This window comes from Anticarsia gemmatalis, chromosome 9 (genome assembly GCF_050436995.1).
Source record: "Anticarsia gemmatalis isolate Benzon Research Colony breed Stoneville strain chromosome 9, ilAntGemm2 primary, whole genome shotgun sequence".
Lineage (NCBI taxonomy): Eukaryota > Metazoa > Arthropoda > Insecta > Lepidoptera > Erebidae > Anticarsia > Anticarsia gemmatalis.
Genome location: NC_134753.1, coordinates 4,114,845 through 4,129,943, shown reverse-complemented (window position 1 = coordinate 4,129,943; position 15,099 = coordinate 4,114,845). Strand labels below are relative to the sequence as shown.

At 33.2% G+C, this 15,099-nt stretch overlaps 2 protein-coding genes across 2 annotated transcripts; both read left to right on the top strand.

Annotated features, from left to right (window-relative positions):
- Positions 1-1,114: 1,114 nt before the first annotated feature.
- On the top strand, positions 1,115-8,296 carry LOC142975241 (O-acyltransferase like protein-like). The gene is made up of 12 exons (XM_076117977.1): positions 1,115-1,302; positions 1,584-1,772; positions 1,908-1,987; positions 2,332-2,525; positions 3,031-3,145; positions 3,416-3,630; positions 5,872-6,065; positions 6,211-6,349; positions 6,460-6,646; positions 6,866-6,996; positions 7,261-7,369; positions 7,671-8,296. The coding sequence occupies exons 1-12, from the start codon at positions 1,115-1,117 to the stop codon at positions 7,808-7,810; spliced, it is 1,881 nt and encodes a 626-aa protein (XP_075974092.1). The 3' UTR covers positions 7,811-8,296.
- A 503-nt stretch (positions 8,297-8,799) lies between these two features.
- Positions 8,800-14,917, top strand: LOC142975534 (nose resistant to fluoxetine protein 6-like). The gene is made up of 13 exons (XM_076118449.1): positions 8,800-9,047; positions 9,124-9,430; positions 9,517-9,705; positions 9,781-9,860; positions 10,038-10,231; positions 10,302-10,416; positions 10,984-11,198; positions 11,984-12,177; positions 12,476-12,596; positions 12,803-12,989; positions 13,250-13,392; positions 13,714-13,822; positions 14,087-14,917. The coding sequence occupies exons 1-13, from the start codon at positions 8,858-8,860 to the stop codon at positions 14,155-14,157; spliced, it is 2,115 nt and encodes a 704-aa protein (XP_075974564.1). The 5' UTR covers positions 8,800-8,857; the 3' UTR covers positions 14,158-14,917.
- The last annotated feature ends 182 nt before the right edge of the window (positions 14,918-15,099 follow it).

Sequence of the window (15,099 nt, the reverse complement as noted above, 5' to 3'; positions counted from 1 at the left end):
TTGACGTATTATACTAATCCCACCCATTATCTACAGCTGTGATATTTACAACTCAAGGTCATTCAGTAACTGCCTAAATCCGGATTAGGTACAAGATTAAGGAACTCTTACGTCTCTACTTTTGCTGCCCAGACACTTTTTTTTCGAAACATTAGCTTCTTGAACTTAGCACTCAGAAGACTTTCGGATAATCGGAAATAGTACTCAATAAATAGGTACCGGCAGTCAGCAGGATTTGTTGAACAATAAAATGGTATTGGTTTAATTGCTAATGAAGACAGTGAAAATAAAAATGCAGGTATACTCGGAAAAATACAAGTCAAGATGCAAGCCTTCACTTTATTCAACAATTTCCTATCGATGGTTTCCATAACGCTCTAAGTTTCCATAACACTTTGACTTTTGTACTTTATAAGAGCAAGTCTTATTACGATTTATACCTAAAGACGTTATCTTTAATGTTGATATTGACGGATCTTAGCTTAATACGAATTAAATAATTACATGTGCAAGATTAGATAGGATATTTGCACAGAAGAAATGTTTATTTACGCTTAAGTTTCTTACCACAGTTGTTAATCAAAATCAATTAAAGAATGTTCTAGTGACTTATAATTGGCTAATAAATATCCCAAAAATGCTACTGAGAGTATTTTTGGTATACTTTTTACTTACATTTTCTTCAGTAAAATGTACTGCAATTGAAGCTGTTGATTCAAGCTTTCATCAAAGTGTATTGGATGCAGAAGAATGTGATCGTCAGATGAGATTTATCAGAAGCAATGTCTTATTGGGAATGCAATGTACGTATTGTCTTTATTCTATTGCGAATTTTGCCGAAAGCCTTGTTGAGATAAGCTGATTGCATTTGGCTTTTCCCATGCTAACACTGATAGTCATTTGCTGATGATATTAGTATCTTTTGTGAGTACAAAGTTAACGAATGATTTGACAGTAACCTTTTGTTTTAGTTGCCGATGCCGGGTTAAGGATTCCAAAAGGGGTTTTAATAGGAAATACAGTTGATTTGGGTAATTATCATCAATGTTTGGCTATTAGTCACCAAAATGTAGATATGCATATTGAAGGAAAATATTGTTCTATTCGTGTACCAATGGATCAGACATTTAGACTTCCTCGTTCTGAAGAACAACAAGAGTGGTCAACGTTTAATCCAGTTGCTTTAAATTTGGACAAAGCTACGATTGATAAAATTAAAGATTATAATTTAATGAGGAGTCAGATGCAGGCTCTTGTAACGGCAGACTTCGACACTTTAGAAGGGGGTTATAATGGTAACAGGTAAGCTTGATTTTGTGTTAAAATTACTTTTGATAATACATATAATTGAATCCATGACACTACACGTGTTGTTGTTAAATCTGACAGTAATATTACTATTCGTAATATACTATCAGATTTATTATATACTATCAGATATTACTATTAGATTTTAACATAGTAACAAAGTTCAAACTTATGTCAACATAAGCCGTGATTTTACTAATTTTAAGATTATTAAAATTCAATAAACATTAAATAACTTAGAACATCGGATAAAGAATAAAAATGTTGCCCCACAGGACAATTTCTGATAATCCTCTGTCTGGAACAGTGTTTACGCTAGCAGTGTGTGTTCCAAAACCATGTACTACGCAACAAGCAATGGATTCTCTGTTTTTTAACGTAACATCATTAGGATTCAACTACACAGATAACTATTGTAGGCTGCCAAATGATAAGCCTTGGTCAGGTGCCGACACTGCCGCAGTGTGAGTAGCATTTATCACTTGATTGCGTATAAGATAATGTCAATATTTAATTATTGTGTAATTATGTGGAGTAACACGGGCTATGCTAATGATTACCGATTTATTATCTATTTCAAGATATTGTTTCTTTTCCAGGGTAGTATTTTCCGTGATTGGTCTACTGACTTTGTCGAGTACTTGTTATGATCTTTGCTACAGATTTATACTTAAAAAAGGTACGAGTACGGCAGTTTCTTATTAGTTTTGGGTATTTAGAAGGTGTTTTTTCTTAACTGTACTTTTGGCGCTGTGGTAAATGTGGTCACCGCCCCGCAATGACCGTAGCACTGGTGGGTTCGAATCCCACCTGTGCTCATCACACAAATCTGTGTGTGATAAGTACAAGTATTTGTTCTGAGCCCGGTTGTCAATGTATCTATTAAGACTGTATTTAGAAGTATATAGTATGTTTATCAGTTATTTGGTTACCATAGTACAAGCTCTGTTTAGTTCGGAATCAAATGACGGTGTGTGAGTTGACCAATGATATTTATTTATTTACTTTTTTGATTGTTTATAGATATCAAGCAAGTAAATCCAATTTATCAATCGTGTTCGCTATACACAAATAGTCAACGATTAACAACATTCAATTATGGACCAACAAATTTGAATTGTATTGATGGTATCAGAGCCTTATCAATGATGTGGATTATTCTTGGACATTCATTTGGCACAGAACCGTTTACTGCTAATCCTATTGAAGCATTCATGGTGATATAAAAGCAATGTTTTTTGATTATCAGTATTCAGTAATTTATTATTTATCGTTTGACAGGTTACACGAAGAGATTCCTCTAATCGCGAATAAAGATTAGATAATCTAAATAGCGATTAAAGATTAGATTTTAATTATTATAAGAGGTACAAGTAGCTTTTAATAATTTATTAAAGGTTTGAATAAAAGTTAATATATTTCCTGTACTAACAGAAAAAAAATCGGTTAAAAAGGAATTAAAAGATAAGTAACAAGAGGCTTTAAAGCTGTGCGAGAAGAAAGGCTTCCAACTTTCTGTAACATTTCCTTTTCTTAAATTTCTATTTTTTATACGATTAATTTTATACAAACGGGGTATCCGTTTATATTAAATTTATCGGAGACTATAGCCCTGTTTCAGATGAATTTTTGACATAGATTTTCATACATTTACTGTCACTTTATTAATACTTATATAAACTGTGAAACTGGCCCTGAATTTGTTGATTTTGTTTATTGCAGTGGATGTTTTCCGAGAAGGCTTTATGGGTAACTGTAGCTACGGCCGGAGTGGATACCTTCTTTACATTGTCTGGTATTCTAATAGTTTATACAACAGCAGGGAAAATGTCAGGAAGTAAGTGTAAAATAGTAAAATATTTTTTTCCGCAATTTCACAGTCAGTAGGAGAAATTTTGTTATTCCACAAAAACAATATGTTAATATTTCATATTTAAATCAGTAGCAGCAGACAGCTGGAGGAAACACTACCAGATATTATGTGAAAATAGAATGCGCGCTATACAAAAATGACTAAAATCTCGTTTTAGGTAAATATGTTTCGTGTAGCTTTCCGAATAACAAAATATTTTCTCCAGTGTTATGCAAACTTTTCTTCTAATTTCAGTAACACTTCTAAAAAATCTACATTGGTTTTATATCAGTCGTCTTGTGCGACTAACGCCCTTACTAGCTGTAACTGTGCTTTTACAAGCTTCGTATTTCAATCGGATGACCGATGGCCCATTTTGGCAAACTGTGGAGACTCAGACGAACAGGTGCAGAGAGAAATGGTGGGCTACTTTGTTGAACATACAGAATATTAATAACGTTAGAGCTATGGTAAGTTCATATACATTTTTTTTTCTTTATTAAAAACTAGCTGACCCGCGCAACTTCGCTTGCGTCACATAAGAGAGATACTCGGAGGATCATAATTTTCCCCGTTTTTGTAACATTTTTTACTGTTACTCTGCTCCTATTGGTCGATGCGTGATGATATATAGCCTATAACCTTCCTCGATCAATTGGCTATCTAACACTAAAAGAATTTTTCAAATAGAACCAGTAGTTTCTGAGATTAGTGCCTTCAAACAAACAAACTCTTCAGCTTTATAATATAATATAATATTAGTATAGATGACAACTCCCGCACCAAGAATTGCTCTTGTGTCGCGGGAACTTTTACAAAAATAGCGATCAAGCAAAACAATTATTTGTGGATAACACAAATAATTGTCCCGTGTGGGAATCGAACCCACGACCTCTCGACACAGTGGTATCGTCGTGGCGACCTAAACCACTGCGCCACGGAGGCAGTCAAATTAGTGATTTTTAATAGTATAAGAATTTAATAAATTTACATAAGGGCCTCATAAATTCACGATTTCATAAGTGCTTTGAAACTGTATATTCGATCAGAAATCAAATGTTACTAGCAGTATTGGGCAAAATGTAATCTAACTACTGATTACTAACTACGACTACATAAAGTAATTAGTAATCATAACTACAAACTACATAAAAAAATCGAAAAATGTAGTTAAAATTTTGACTACTAACTACTAATTGTAGTTGAAATTTCGATTACCTGATTACTTTTTATAACTACATATTTTAAATAATTTTGCGTCATTAAAAAAGGAAACACGCGCCATAGTCGTTCATGTAAGTACATGAACGACGATCGCGCGTGTTTCGACTTGTCGTTTGGTAGGTAGTTAGAGCATCGCGTTGTAGTCGCGTGTGTTAGAGCAAGAGCGCACTATAGCACGCTCTCGCTTTTTTTATGCAGCCCTATTCCAAAACATATTATTATGTTACTTTTTACACATTACATCCATACTAATATTATAAATGCGAAAGTAACTCTGTCTGTCTGTCTGTCTGTCTGTCTGTCTGTCTGCTACTCAATCACGCCTAAACTACTGAACCAATTTGCATGAAATTTGGTATGGAGATATTTTGATACCCGAGAAAGGACATAGGCTACTTTTTACCCCGGGAAAATGACGCATTTCCCGGGAAAATTCAGGTGGCGAACGAAGTCGCGAATAAACAAAATTATAATGACATTGAATTAACAAAATTCCATTGTCATGGCAACTGTTTTAATAGCGGATATGCCTTAGCGCGACTTCGTTATAGAGATATAAATCATTTTGAGGATATTTTTCGTGAAAAAAAGCATATTTTATATCATCACGCTACGACCAATAGGAGCAGAGTAACAGTAAAAAGTATTACAAAAACGTGGAAAATTCTGACCCATTCTCTCTTATGTGACGCAAGCGAAGTTGCGCGGGTCAGCTAGTGTTTATATAATTGCAAAATATAAGTTCATAAAACTTAAATAATCAGTAATTATAACTACTAGATTGCAGCAATCAAATTAACAACTATTCAATGTAGTTTGATTACTGTAGTAATTATTTGTTAATTACATGTAGTTACGATTACATGTAATCATAACTACATGTAGTTAACTACTTTTAATCGTAATTAGTAATCAGATTACAAAATTGTAGTTAACTACGCCCTACACTGGTTACTAGTTAGGTACGAGCGTAAATCTTCTTTTATATCATTTTGCTTTATCTTTAATTGATTAACCATGAGGAATATCCGGCATTTATTTTAAATCTCAGTAGGTTATTATTTACGATTAGATTAAGCAGAATTTAAGCATTGTAAAGATAATTTTAAGAACATTGGTAAGACTTCCGTGGCAATGCTTGATAAGTTGTATTCTTAAGCTTGCTCTGAGTTATCTTTAATTGAACAATTAACTATTATTAGAATTTTGATAAGAATACCTGTATTCTTAAACTAAATTTATTTCAAGTAAGTAAGTAACTTTTCAAGTAAGTAATCCAAATTTATTTATTTGAAGTCATACTCGGCGTAGACCTACGCCGAGTATGACTTCAAATAAATAAATTTGGATTACTTACTTGAAAAGTCTAGGTGTAAAATATTAAGAAAAGAAGGGAGATAGAGAATACATTGACATTATTATGTTCGTTGCTACATCATTGACGATAATTGTAATTGGTGTATCCTCTCATATCTCTAACATTTCAGTGTGCTGGACATTCCTGGTACATCGCGATAGATTTCCAACTATACCTCCTATCGCCATTGGTACTCTTCTGGGTATTAAGTGGTAAGAGACGAAACGCTTGGTTGGCTTTATTCATCGCTCTATTTTCAGTATTGATAGCATCAACCATTTACAATTTCAATCAAAACCTTCAAGCAGGAACGGCGGTGCCAACGTAAGTATTAAAACTATAGCGATAAAGACATTTTAACTATCTACATCGACTTAAATTTGTGCTTTTTTAAATACATCGTACTGAATTCAAACTTCGTTTTTTTATTGTACTGTATTGATTAATTATATTCTTTTATCACTTTTAGTCGTACAAATGAAGAAATGTGGAATTACATGCGAAAATATTATTTCTTTACATTGACTCGAGCTGCCCCGTTCTTGGTCGGTTTGATATTTGGGTATATTCTACATATATTTCGCGGACAGAAAATTAAAATACCTTGGGTGAGTATTAAAACCATTTTAATATTGAGTAAAAGAAGGAGATGCTTCGCAATGATTACACAATAGAAAAAGAGTAATTATATTGATTTATTAACTTTGCTCTTCAACAGGCATTGGCTTTTTTCTTTTGGGCATGCTCCGGCGCTATAATAGGCTGCATTTTCTACTTTAAGTACTTGATCAAAGGATTCAACTGGGACAATCAATTTATGGATAACTTTATGAACTCGTACATGAGAGGCGCTTGGGCAGTGGCAGTCGGTTTGGTGATATTTACATGTGTGCATGGTTATGGAGGTAAGAAAACTGATAGTTTATTTTAATGATTAAAGATTTAGATTGTACTTATAACATATGTTGTAGTACTCTACCGTCCCTTCTTTCCTCTTTAAAATGTTGTGTTCTCAACAAGCTAAAATTTAGCATTCTGTTTATTTAATGGTGTGTACAAATTAATATATTCACGTCTTAGACCTTTACTAATATCAATTATTATAATTATTCCGAATTCTCCAGGTCCTGTGAATTGGTTCCTATCTTTGAATATATGGCGGTTACCAGCGCGTCTTTCCTACGGCATGTATTTACTCCACTACCCTCTTATGTTTTCCATCAATGGTACTGTTTTGACACCTCTCTACTTCAGTGTTGGTATGTCAATATCATGTCAAGTTGTATGCCATTGTCATGTCAAGTATCATTTCTCCAAGTAGGTTTTTTCTTTATTTATTCAGTAACTGTTGAAAATGTAAAGTTGACAGTAGAAGTATATATGTATTTTCATAAAGTACGTAACTTTATCTTTTAACGAACGAAGCTTTTAATTAAATAAATAGAAAAAAAAAGTATATATTACAATATTTTATTCTTCAATATTTTCTGTAACTTATTTTTGTAAATTTATATTCCAGACATTTAAATACTTATCATATTTGGCGTTATCCATTATGGTGTCGTTCTTCTTTACCGTATTGGTGGACTCGCCGTTTGCAGCTCTATACAAGCAACTGATGATTACAGGTATTATTTCAGACATTAAATCGTCCAAATTGGTTTAGATGGTCTCCGTGGCGTAGTCATTGAGGTCGTCGTGGGTTCGATGGTGGTGGGAGGTCGTGAGTTCGATTCCCACACGGTACAACAATTAAGTAGTGCGATACACAAATTGTCTTGAGTCTGGTTGTAATTTGTGCCTGTTGTTTGTATGTTTGTAAAAGTTCCCGTGACACAAAAGCATTTCTTAGTACGGGAGTTGTTTTATTGAAATGAAAAATTACGTATTATAAACTTTAGATTTCACATATTAACATTTTTGTTGTAGTTCAAAAGAAGAAACCTGCATCTGTTGTTAGTAAAGTAGAAAAAGATGATGATCTGAAGAATGAAACAAGTGATGAGGATAAAGTAAACGAAGTTATTGAAAGTAAAGAAATCGATGTTCCGGCTATTGCGATTAAGTGAAAAATCGTTATAAGTTTGAGCGTGTAGTGTATTAAATAATATAAGATCAGCGGGCTTATCACGTATCTCAGTTGACAGCTAGTATACGTCAAATCTATGAACACTATTCAGTACATTGCTGCTTTGACGTAACGTACTAATCACTATAATCTAAGGGAGAAAACAATGGACAGCATAGTGGCTTTCAAATAGCTGTCAACTGAGATACGTGATAGCCCCCCTGATCTTGACTTTATTTTTTTATCTATTGTACCTATAATATAATATATTAAGTATTTCATATACTTTATGTTGTTTAAGTTTCACTCGCTCACTCACTCTTGGTTCTTTGTTTTATTAATCATTTTGTAAGTCCATTTTCCTCAGGTTATGCACATATTGTCCCACATTTTACAAGTTATAACCATTGATGTAGTTGACTACTAATAGCAGTAATACAAATATCAGTAGTATTCTGGTCGATAATAATTCACCGCATATTTTTATCAGTTACGAAACACATCTTTTCTATTTTAAATGTCTCTTTATCGTATGATTGTGATGTCATCATTTTTAAATCACAGGCCGTTGATTAATGAGATATGAGGTCTTAAGTAGTTGTATAGATAAAAAATATCAAACAGGTGATTGATAAATTAAAATAAGGAAATGTTCAATGTTCAATTTATTTTTTTGTTTACTACAAACATAATGTAATGTAAAATGTAGATAATATAAATAGTCGAATTAATAGTTCGACTATTTATATTATCTCTGAAAATATGTCAGAAATGTGTATGCTACTTATATTTTGTCTTTTAAATATGTTTTCCTACTTTCACAACTTTTGCAATGCAGCTGGCAGCAAACGGCTATTCTGATAAAATATTCTATAATCAATCAATAATCCTCATTTTTTATTTATCTGCAAAGAATGATAAGATTGCTCTCTAATCATTATTCATTTTCTTTGATTTACTGCATTCCAGTTAGTCACGTAGCTGGTTCAAACCAATTAACTATGGTTGTGTAAAAATTTAAACAAATAAAAATTTCTGGTGTTCCAAAATGGGCTTTAAAATGTTTGTTTCTGTAATTTTGTTTAATGTAGTAATAACTACTTTAGTCAACGCGAACATACATTTTGACATACCAAATCATGCCATGGATAATATTTTGTACGAGGAAGTGTTAGATGAAGAACTGTGTGCCGAACAAATAAACATCATAAGAAGAAATCCGTTACTAACTTTATACTGTAAGTATTGATATATTTTGTACTGCATTGTGGACGAGAAGAATTTAAATTATGTGTATCCTTTTTCCTTCAACAGTCGCAGATGCTGGTATCAGAGTTCCCAAAGGTATACTAGTAGGAAACTCTGTAGATATGGGAAATTATCATCAATGCATCAGTTTCAATCAACCACTACCTGACTCCGAGCTTCAAGGAAAATATTGCGTCATTCGTGTTCCCTTGAATCAGACACTTGTGTTACCGGACCTACCAGGGTTTCCATTTTCTGAAGATTCACACTTCGATACTAGTTTGATAGATGGAGAAACTATTGAAAATGTTGAAGAATACTCTAGTATAAGGAAAAGTTTAAAAGTTTTATCTGGGGATACTGAAGATGACAGGTATAAATTAAATAGAAATATAACTTAATAGTCATAAATTGCAAGTTATTTCCTCATATCATTAATTTGTTCTCTATAAATTGCAGGGCATTGCCAATTAGTCCTTTATCTGGGCTACATATGACGTTATCAGTCTGTGTTCCTCGGCCTTGTACGACTCGACAAGCATTAGACTCTTTTCTATTCAACATTTCGGCGATAGGATTTGATTACACAGACGCTTACTGTCGACTTCCTAATGATAAGCCGTGGGTGCCAGCTGATTACGTTGCTATGTAAGTTATATATGAACTTAACTTGCAATATGATAAAATGTTGGTTTATTCTTAACAGTATTTTTGATTTCGCAGAACTGTGTTCTCTATAATTGGGTTTTTGACTCTGATTAGTACTTCGTATGAACTTTGGCATACGTTTGTTAAAAAATCTGGTAAGTACCACCATGAAAAATTTTCATTCATTTATATATTTATTCCCTACTTGGCAAGCGTGGTGGACTCAAGGCCTAACCCATCCCTCATTGCGGAAGGAGACCCTTGCCCAGCAGTGGGGCATTAATGGATTAAATTTATTAAATTATTATGTAATTTACTACACTCTCTTCCAGATCCTAAATCATTAAGCGTAATCGGAAGATCTTTCTCGGTGTACACAAATGGACGTAGACTTATGACGTTTACATCAGGACCTGATACAGTTGAATGTTTAGACGGTATCAGAGCATTAGCCATGGCCTGGGTGGTAGTAGGACATTCATTTACTACTGAAAGCAGTTTTTCGAATCTACTTGACATTTTAATGGTAATGCAAAATACATTTTAATTTAATTGCTTTTATTTGACGTGATTCTTTACGTAGATTATTATTCTAGTGGATGAGATCATGGAAGTCTCTCTGGATTTTAGCGGCGCATTTCACAGTGGATACATTTTTCACATTGAGTGGCTTTCTTATAGTGTACACTACAGTTGGGAAATTATCAGGAAGTAAGTGCTTAACATACCTACCTACGTAATAAAACTCATTCTGAATGTAAAGTCTTTAGTTTATTGTTTTTGGGATTATTAAAAAACCACACGATTTTTTTGATAAAATGTAAATCTGGTCTATTATCCTCTTAGAAATTCCACAATCAATATTTGTTGTGTATGATTTATAATAATTTGATTGATAGATATTTATTATTAAAACCTGATAATACAAGTGACAAGATAAGCTCATCACTTTGTTTATCTGTATTTATATTATTGAATATCATCACAATTTGGTAAATTAGGGATTTTCTAAAGATATTATGTTTAAAGAATTTTTAATAACCCTTGCGTCATTATGCCATTAACTTAAGTTTCAATATAAGAGATATAGAAGAAAGAAATTTATATAAAAAGACTTGAAGTCTTTCCGATATGTTTCCTATAACGAACTGTATATTATGTATAAAATATAGCATACTGCGAGTGTAGTCAAAGTTTATAAAAATCTAAATGCAAGCAAGGGACCATATTGGGGCCTACTCAGTAGTTTACTTTTAATTTATTTATCTTTGTTTCCAGAGAAACTTATGAAAAATCTTCATCTGTTTTACTTGAATCGTTTGCTGCGAATGTTCCCGTTACTGGCCACCGTTGTTTTGCTTGAAGCCTCGTTTTTAAATCACATGACCGATGGACCTAATTGGACTGCCGTTGCGAGCCAAGTTAACCGATGTAGGGCTTCTTGGTGGTCTACATTATTGTATGTTCAGAATTATTTGAATCCTGGCCAGACGGTAAGTTTACGATCACATAATACGGTACCTGGGTCAAATATGGCCAGCCGAAATATATAGCCAGTGCTATTACGAACGAAATATTGTAACCGCGACCATAAATTGTCGTTAGTATCACATGCATTCGAATGACGTACCTGTCAACCTTTTTAGCGCCTTGCTTATCCTAGTGTTGGTTAAAGTTAAACATGAGTTGAGTTTTGGAATAATAGTATGATCATATTTTTTAGCTGGCCATATTTGACCTTACATTTTAAACTTATACAGAATATATTATAGTATGATGCAAATTTAAAACGTACGGTACTGTATTTATTATCCGACATTTCGATCGAGTTACATCATTCTTGATCACAGCACCGACGTCTAAATAGGTATCGAAACGTTTAATTATTTTTTATCGCGTTTAAGATCCGTTGCATTTATATCACTATGTTGATAATAATAATGTTCCGATATCAAATAGCTTGACTGTTATTGCAACTTTAATTGGGTGCCTTTACACACACGCTCTTTCGCGCGTGAAATAACAAAAGAAAAAGCGCGCGCCGCGCTTATCTGTCAAGCCCGCGAAGAAAACGTGAGCGAAGAGCGCGCCGGCTGACAGATGAGCGCGTGTGTGTAAAGGCACCTAATGAAAGTTGCAATAACAGTGAAGCTATTTGCTATCGGAAAGGTGTGTGTAAAGGCACCTATTGTTATATTATCTTGATTTACTTCTTCTTCTTATCGTATGGTTAGTGCTCAACCAACTGTCAAAGTTGTAATTCTTGATTTATTTTTAGTGTGTCAGTCAGACTTGGTACCTCGCTATTGACGTCCAACTCCACATTCTTTCACCAATCATCTTAGTTTGGGTGCTTTGGGGAAAGAAGAAAATCGCATGGACTGCATTGACCGTTGGACTAGTCAGTGTTCTTACTGCATCAACTATTTACATATTTATAAATGCGTTCCCGCCTACTATGTTTGCTTCTAGGTAAGAATTTTTTGGTATTGAAATGAAAAAATATGGATAACTAGCTTTTGCTCGCTCTCCTGAATTTTCCCATGGGAATGCGTCATTTTCCCGGGGTAAAAAGTAGTCCATGTCCTTTTTTGGGTATCAAAATATCTCCATACCAAATTTCATGCAAATTGGTTCAGTTGTTTAGGCGTGATTGAGTAACAGACAGACAGACAAACAGAGTTACTTTCGCATTTATAATATTAATGGATTATGGTTTATTAAGTAATCCCAGTGGCCCTTAATTTATGAGATTTGTTTTACTTCTCAGAGAGCAGACAATAAATTATCTGTTTTACTATTACGTGAACACGCTGACAAGAGCCGGTCCTTTCATAGTCGGCATGATATTTGGATATTTAGTACGAACGACGAAGGCGAAACTTACTGGGGTAAATAAAGATATATTTTTTACTTTGAGAAACATCGTACATTGAACAAAACATGTTTAGCATATGATAAGTAATTCTTTAGATCTTTTATTTATTATATTATATTTCTAATGATAAATTATTATTTTTGACAATATTTCTTGTTAATTCAGTAGTAGTCGTCAAAGAGTTATTTTTATTAATTGTTATTAATTACTTTTTTCCAGATCTTCGCCGTCATTTTCTGGATCTGTTTCTTTGCTCTCACTACATTCCTAATATACTTCAACTATCCTATTAACAAGTCGTCTTGGGACAATCAAACGATGTCAAACATATACAATGCCTTCTTTAGGAGTTTTTGGGGACTCGCTATTGGCTCTCTCATATACGCATGTATGAATGGATTTGCAGGTTTGTAGAAATTTTAAAGTATATTTTGGAATTTAACTTAATATAACTTAGAACTTGAGGTTATTGTACACATGAAAAAAGATTACTTATACTTAGTTTTTTTATGAGTGATAGAAAATTCATTGAAACAAACAACAACCAATATTAAAGAACTGTTTCAACTGTATCTTGTTACTGGTCTATACTTTAACATTAAGAACACGACAATTATTTTTTTATAGTCTGATGGAATTGACTTGGTCTGTATGTTTTGTTTTTAGGTCCAATAAATTGGTTCTTGTCGTTGCAAGTGTGGAAGCTACAGTCGCGGCTATCGTATGCTATTTATTTATTCCACCACATGATGATGGTTGGAGTTAACTCCACTGCCATAGCACCACTATATTTCACGCCGGGCGCACTCGTAAGTATTCTTTGACAAATAATTTAACTTAACAGCTTTCTTGTGAAACATTTAATTCATAAGGATATATATTATTATCTATTGTTCATCTGATTGTAAGCTTGGTACTCACATACGGTATTACTCAATAATTGCCTTAAACATTAGTAAATATCTATGTATAAATGAAGACAATAGGGGGCAATGAATGGAGAAGAGTCTTAATCAATCAAGAAAATGAGTCGAAGAAAAATCACGGTTTAATTGGCTATCATTACATAGCATTATATCACAATAGTTATTTGTCATTGTATTCAATAATGAATTTGTTTTCATTTGCAGACGTTCAAATTTCTGGCACACTACGCTTTTAGCTTGACGGTAGCGTTCTTGATGGTGTTGGTTATAGATGCACCGTTTTCTACGTTAGTCAAACTTATGATAGGAGGAGGTGAGTGAATACTTTGATTTATTTCAAATATTTATATGTCAAGTCCATACCTATCCTTCTATCAGGTTCCCGAATACCATTTACCTCAGAAAAATAAAGAAAAGATCCAATGAAGATACGCTAAAACGGCACTATTTTAGTCTTTTAAAATGCGCTGTGTGCATATTTACCTTTAGACACGTCTTCCATGTTTTATGTCTATACTAATAAAATAAAAGCAAATAATAACATACGATTCTTTAAACGAGTGGTTAATTTTTACAGGTATAAAGAAACCAGTAAAGAAAAACGAAGAGATTGCAGAACTTACCAAAGAAAATGAGAAGAAAGTTTAGTTTATTCGTTATTTGTATGTTTGAATATTTATTTATTGCTACAAGTGTTTATTTTACATCTTTAAATAATTATAAGGCAGGTTTAGATTAATTTAAGAAAATATCTCAAGTTTTAATGAGAATTCAAGAAAATATTGTGATTATTTCTGAACTTATTGTTCTTACGACTAAACTTCTGAGCATATTTCTAAAGAAATGTAATAATTGTTATAATGATTCTCAAAACACATAATAATTGATTCTCCAGAAATAATAAAAATCTAAAAAAAGGCTATTGAGTCTTCTGTAGCCTTCCACTATCTCTTCTACTATCAACTACCGACAACTGGCTAGCTATCGAGAAATTTTGCACGAAAATCGGATTAGCGCCTCCGCGCGAGCTCCGTAGATATTCAAACAAAATTACTCAATGAGTAGCCGGCTGTTGATCGCGCTACTGTAGCTCGATTCTCTACCACTGTCGACTTCCGACAGCCGGCTCGTCATCTATAAATGTTGTATGAAAATCTGATCAGCGCCTCTAACGGGCCTCGTGGGAACTATTTTGACAATACATTTTAGATGCCAAACTTTCGATACTCGACAGTAGACTGTAGAGAATCGCGCTACTGAAGTAGGTATACAACAAAATACCTATTGTTTATCTTAAAGGTGAACTTTGATGTTTATTGTTTTTGTTGATTACTATAGAACAAAGTGTAATGCTTACATTGCTAGAATATAATTTATAATTCATTATAATCATGCAGATAATAATTGATCAATGTGTTTTATTTCGCGTATGTCATTTAATTGTGTTTCTACCATTCGGCCAATTGAAATGTGAGTTAAGTAGCTAATTATCTAGTTACAGTCCTTTTTGACTAGTAAAAAATTATCTGCATCCATAATGTTTTTACAAAAAAAGACTTCAGAGCACGATATCACTTACTCGTACTTAGC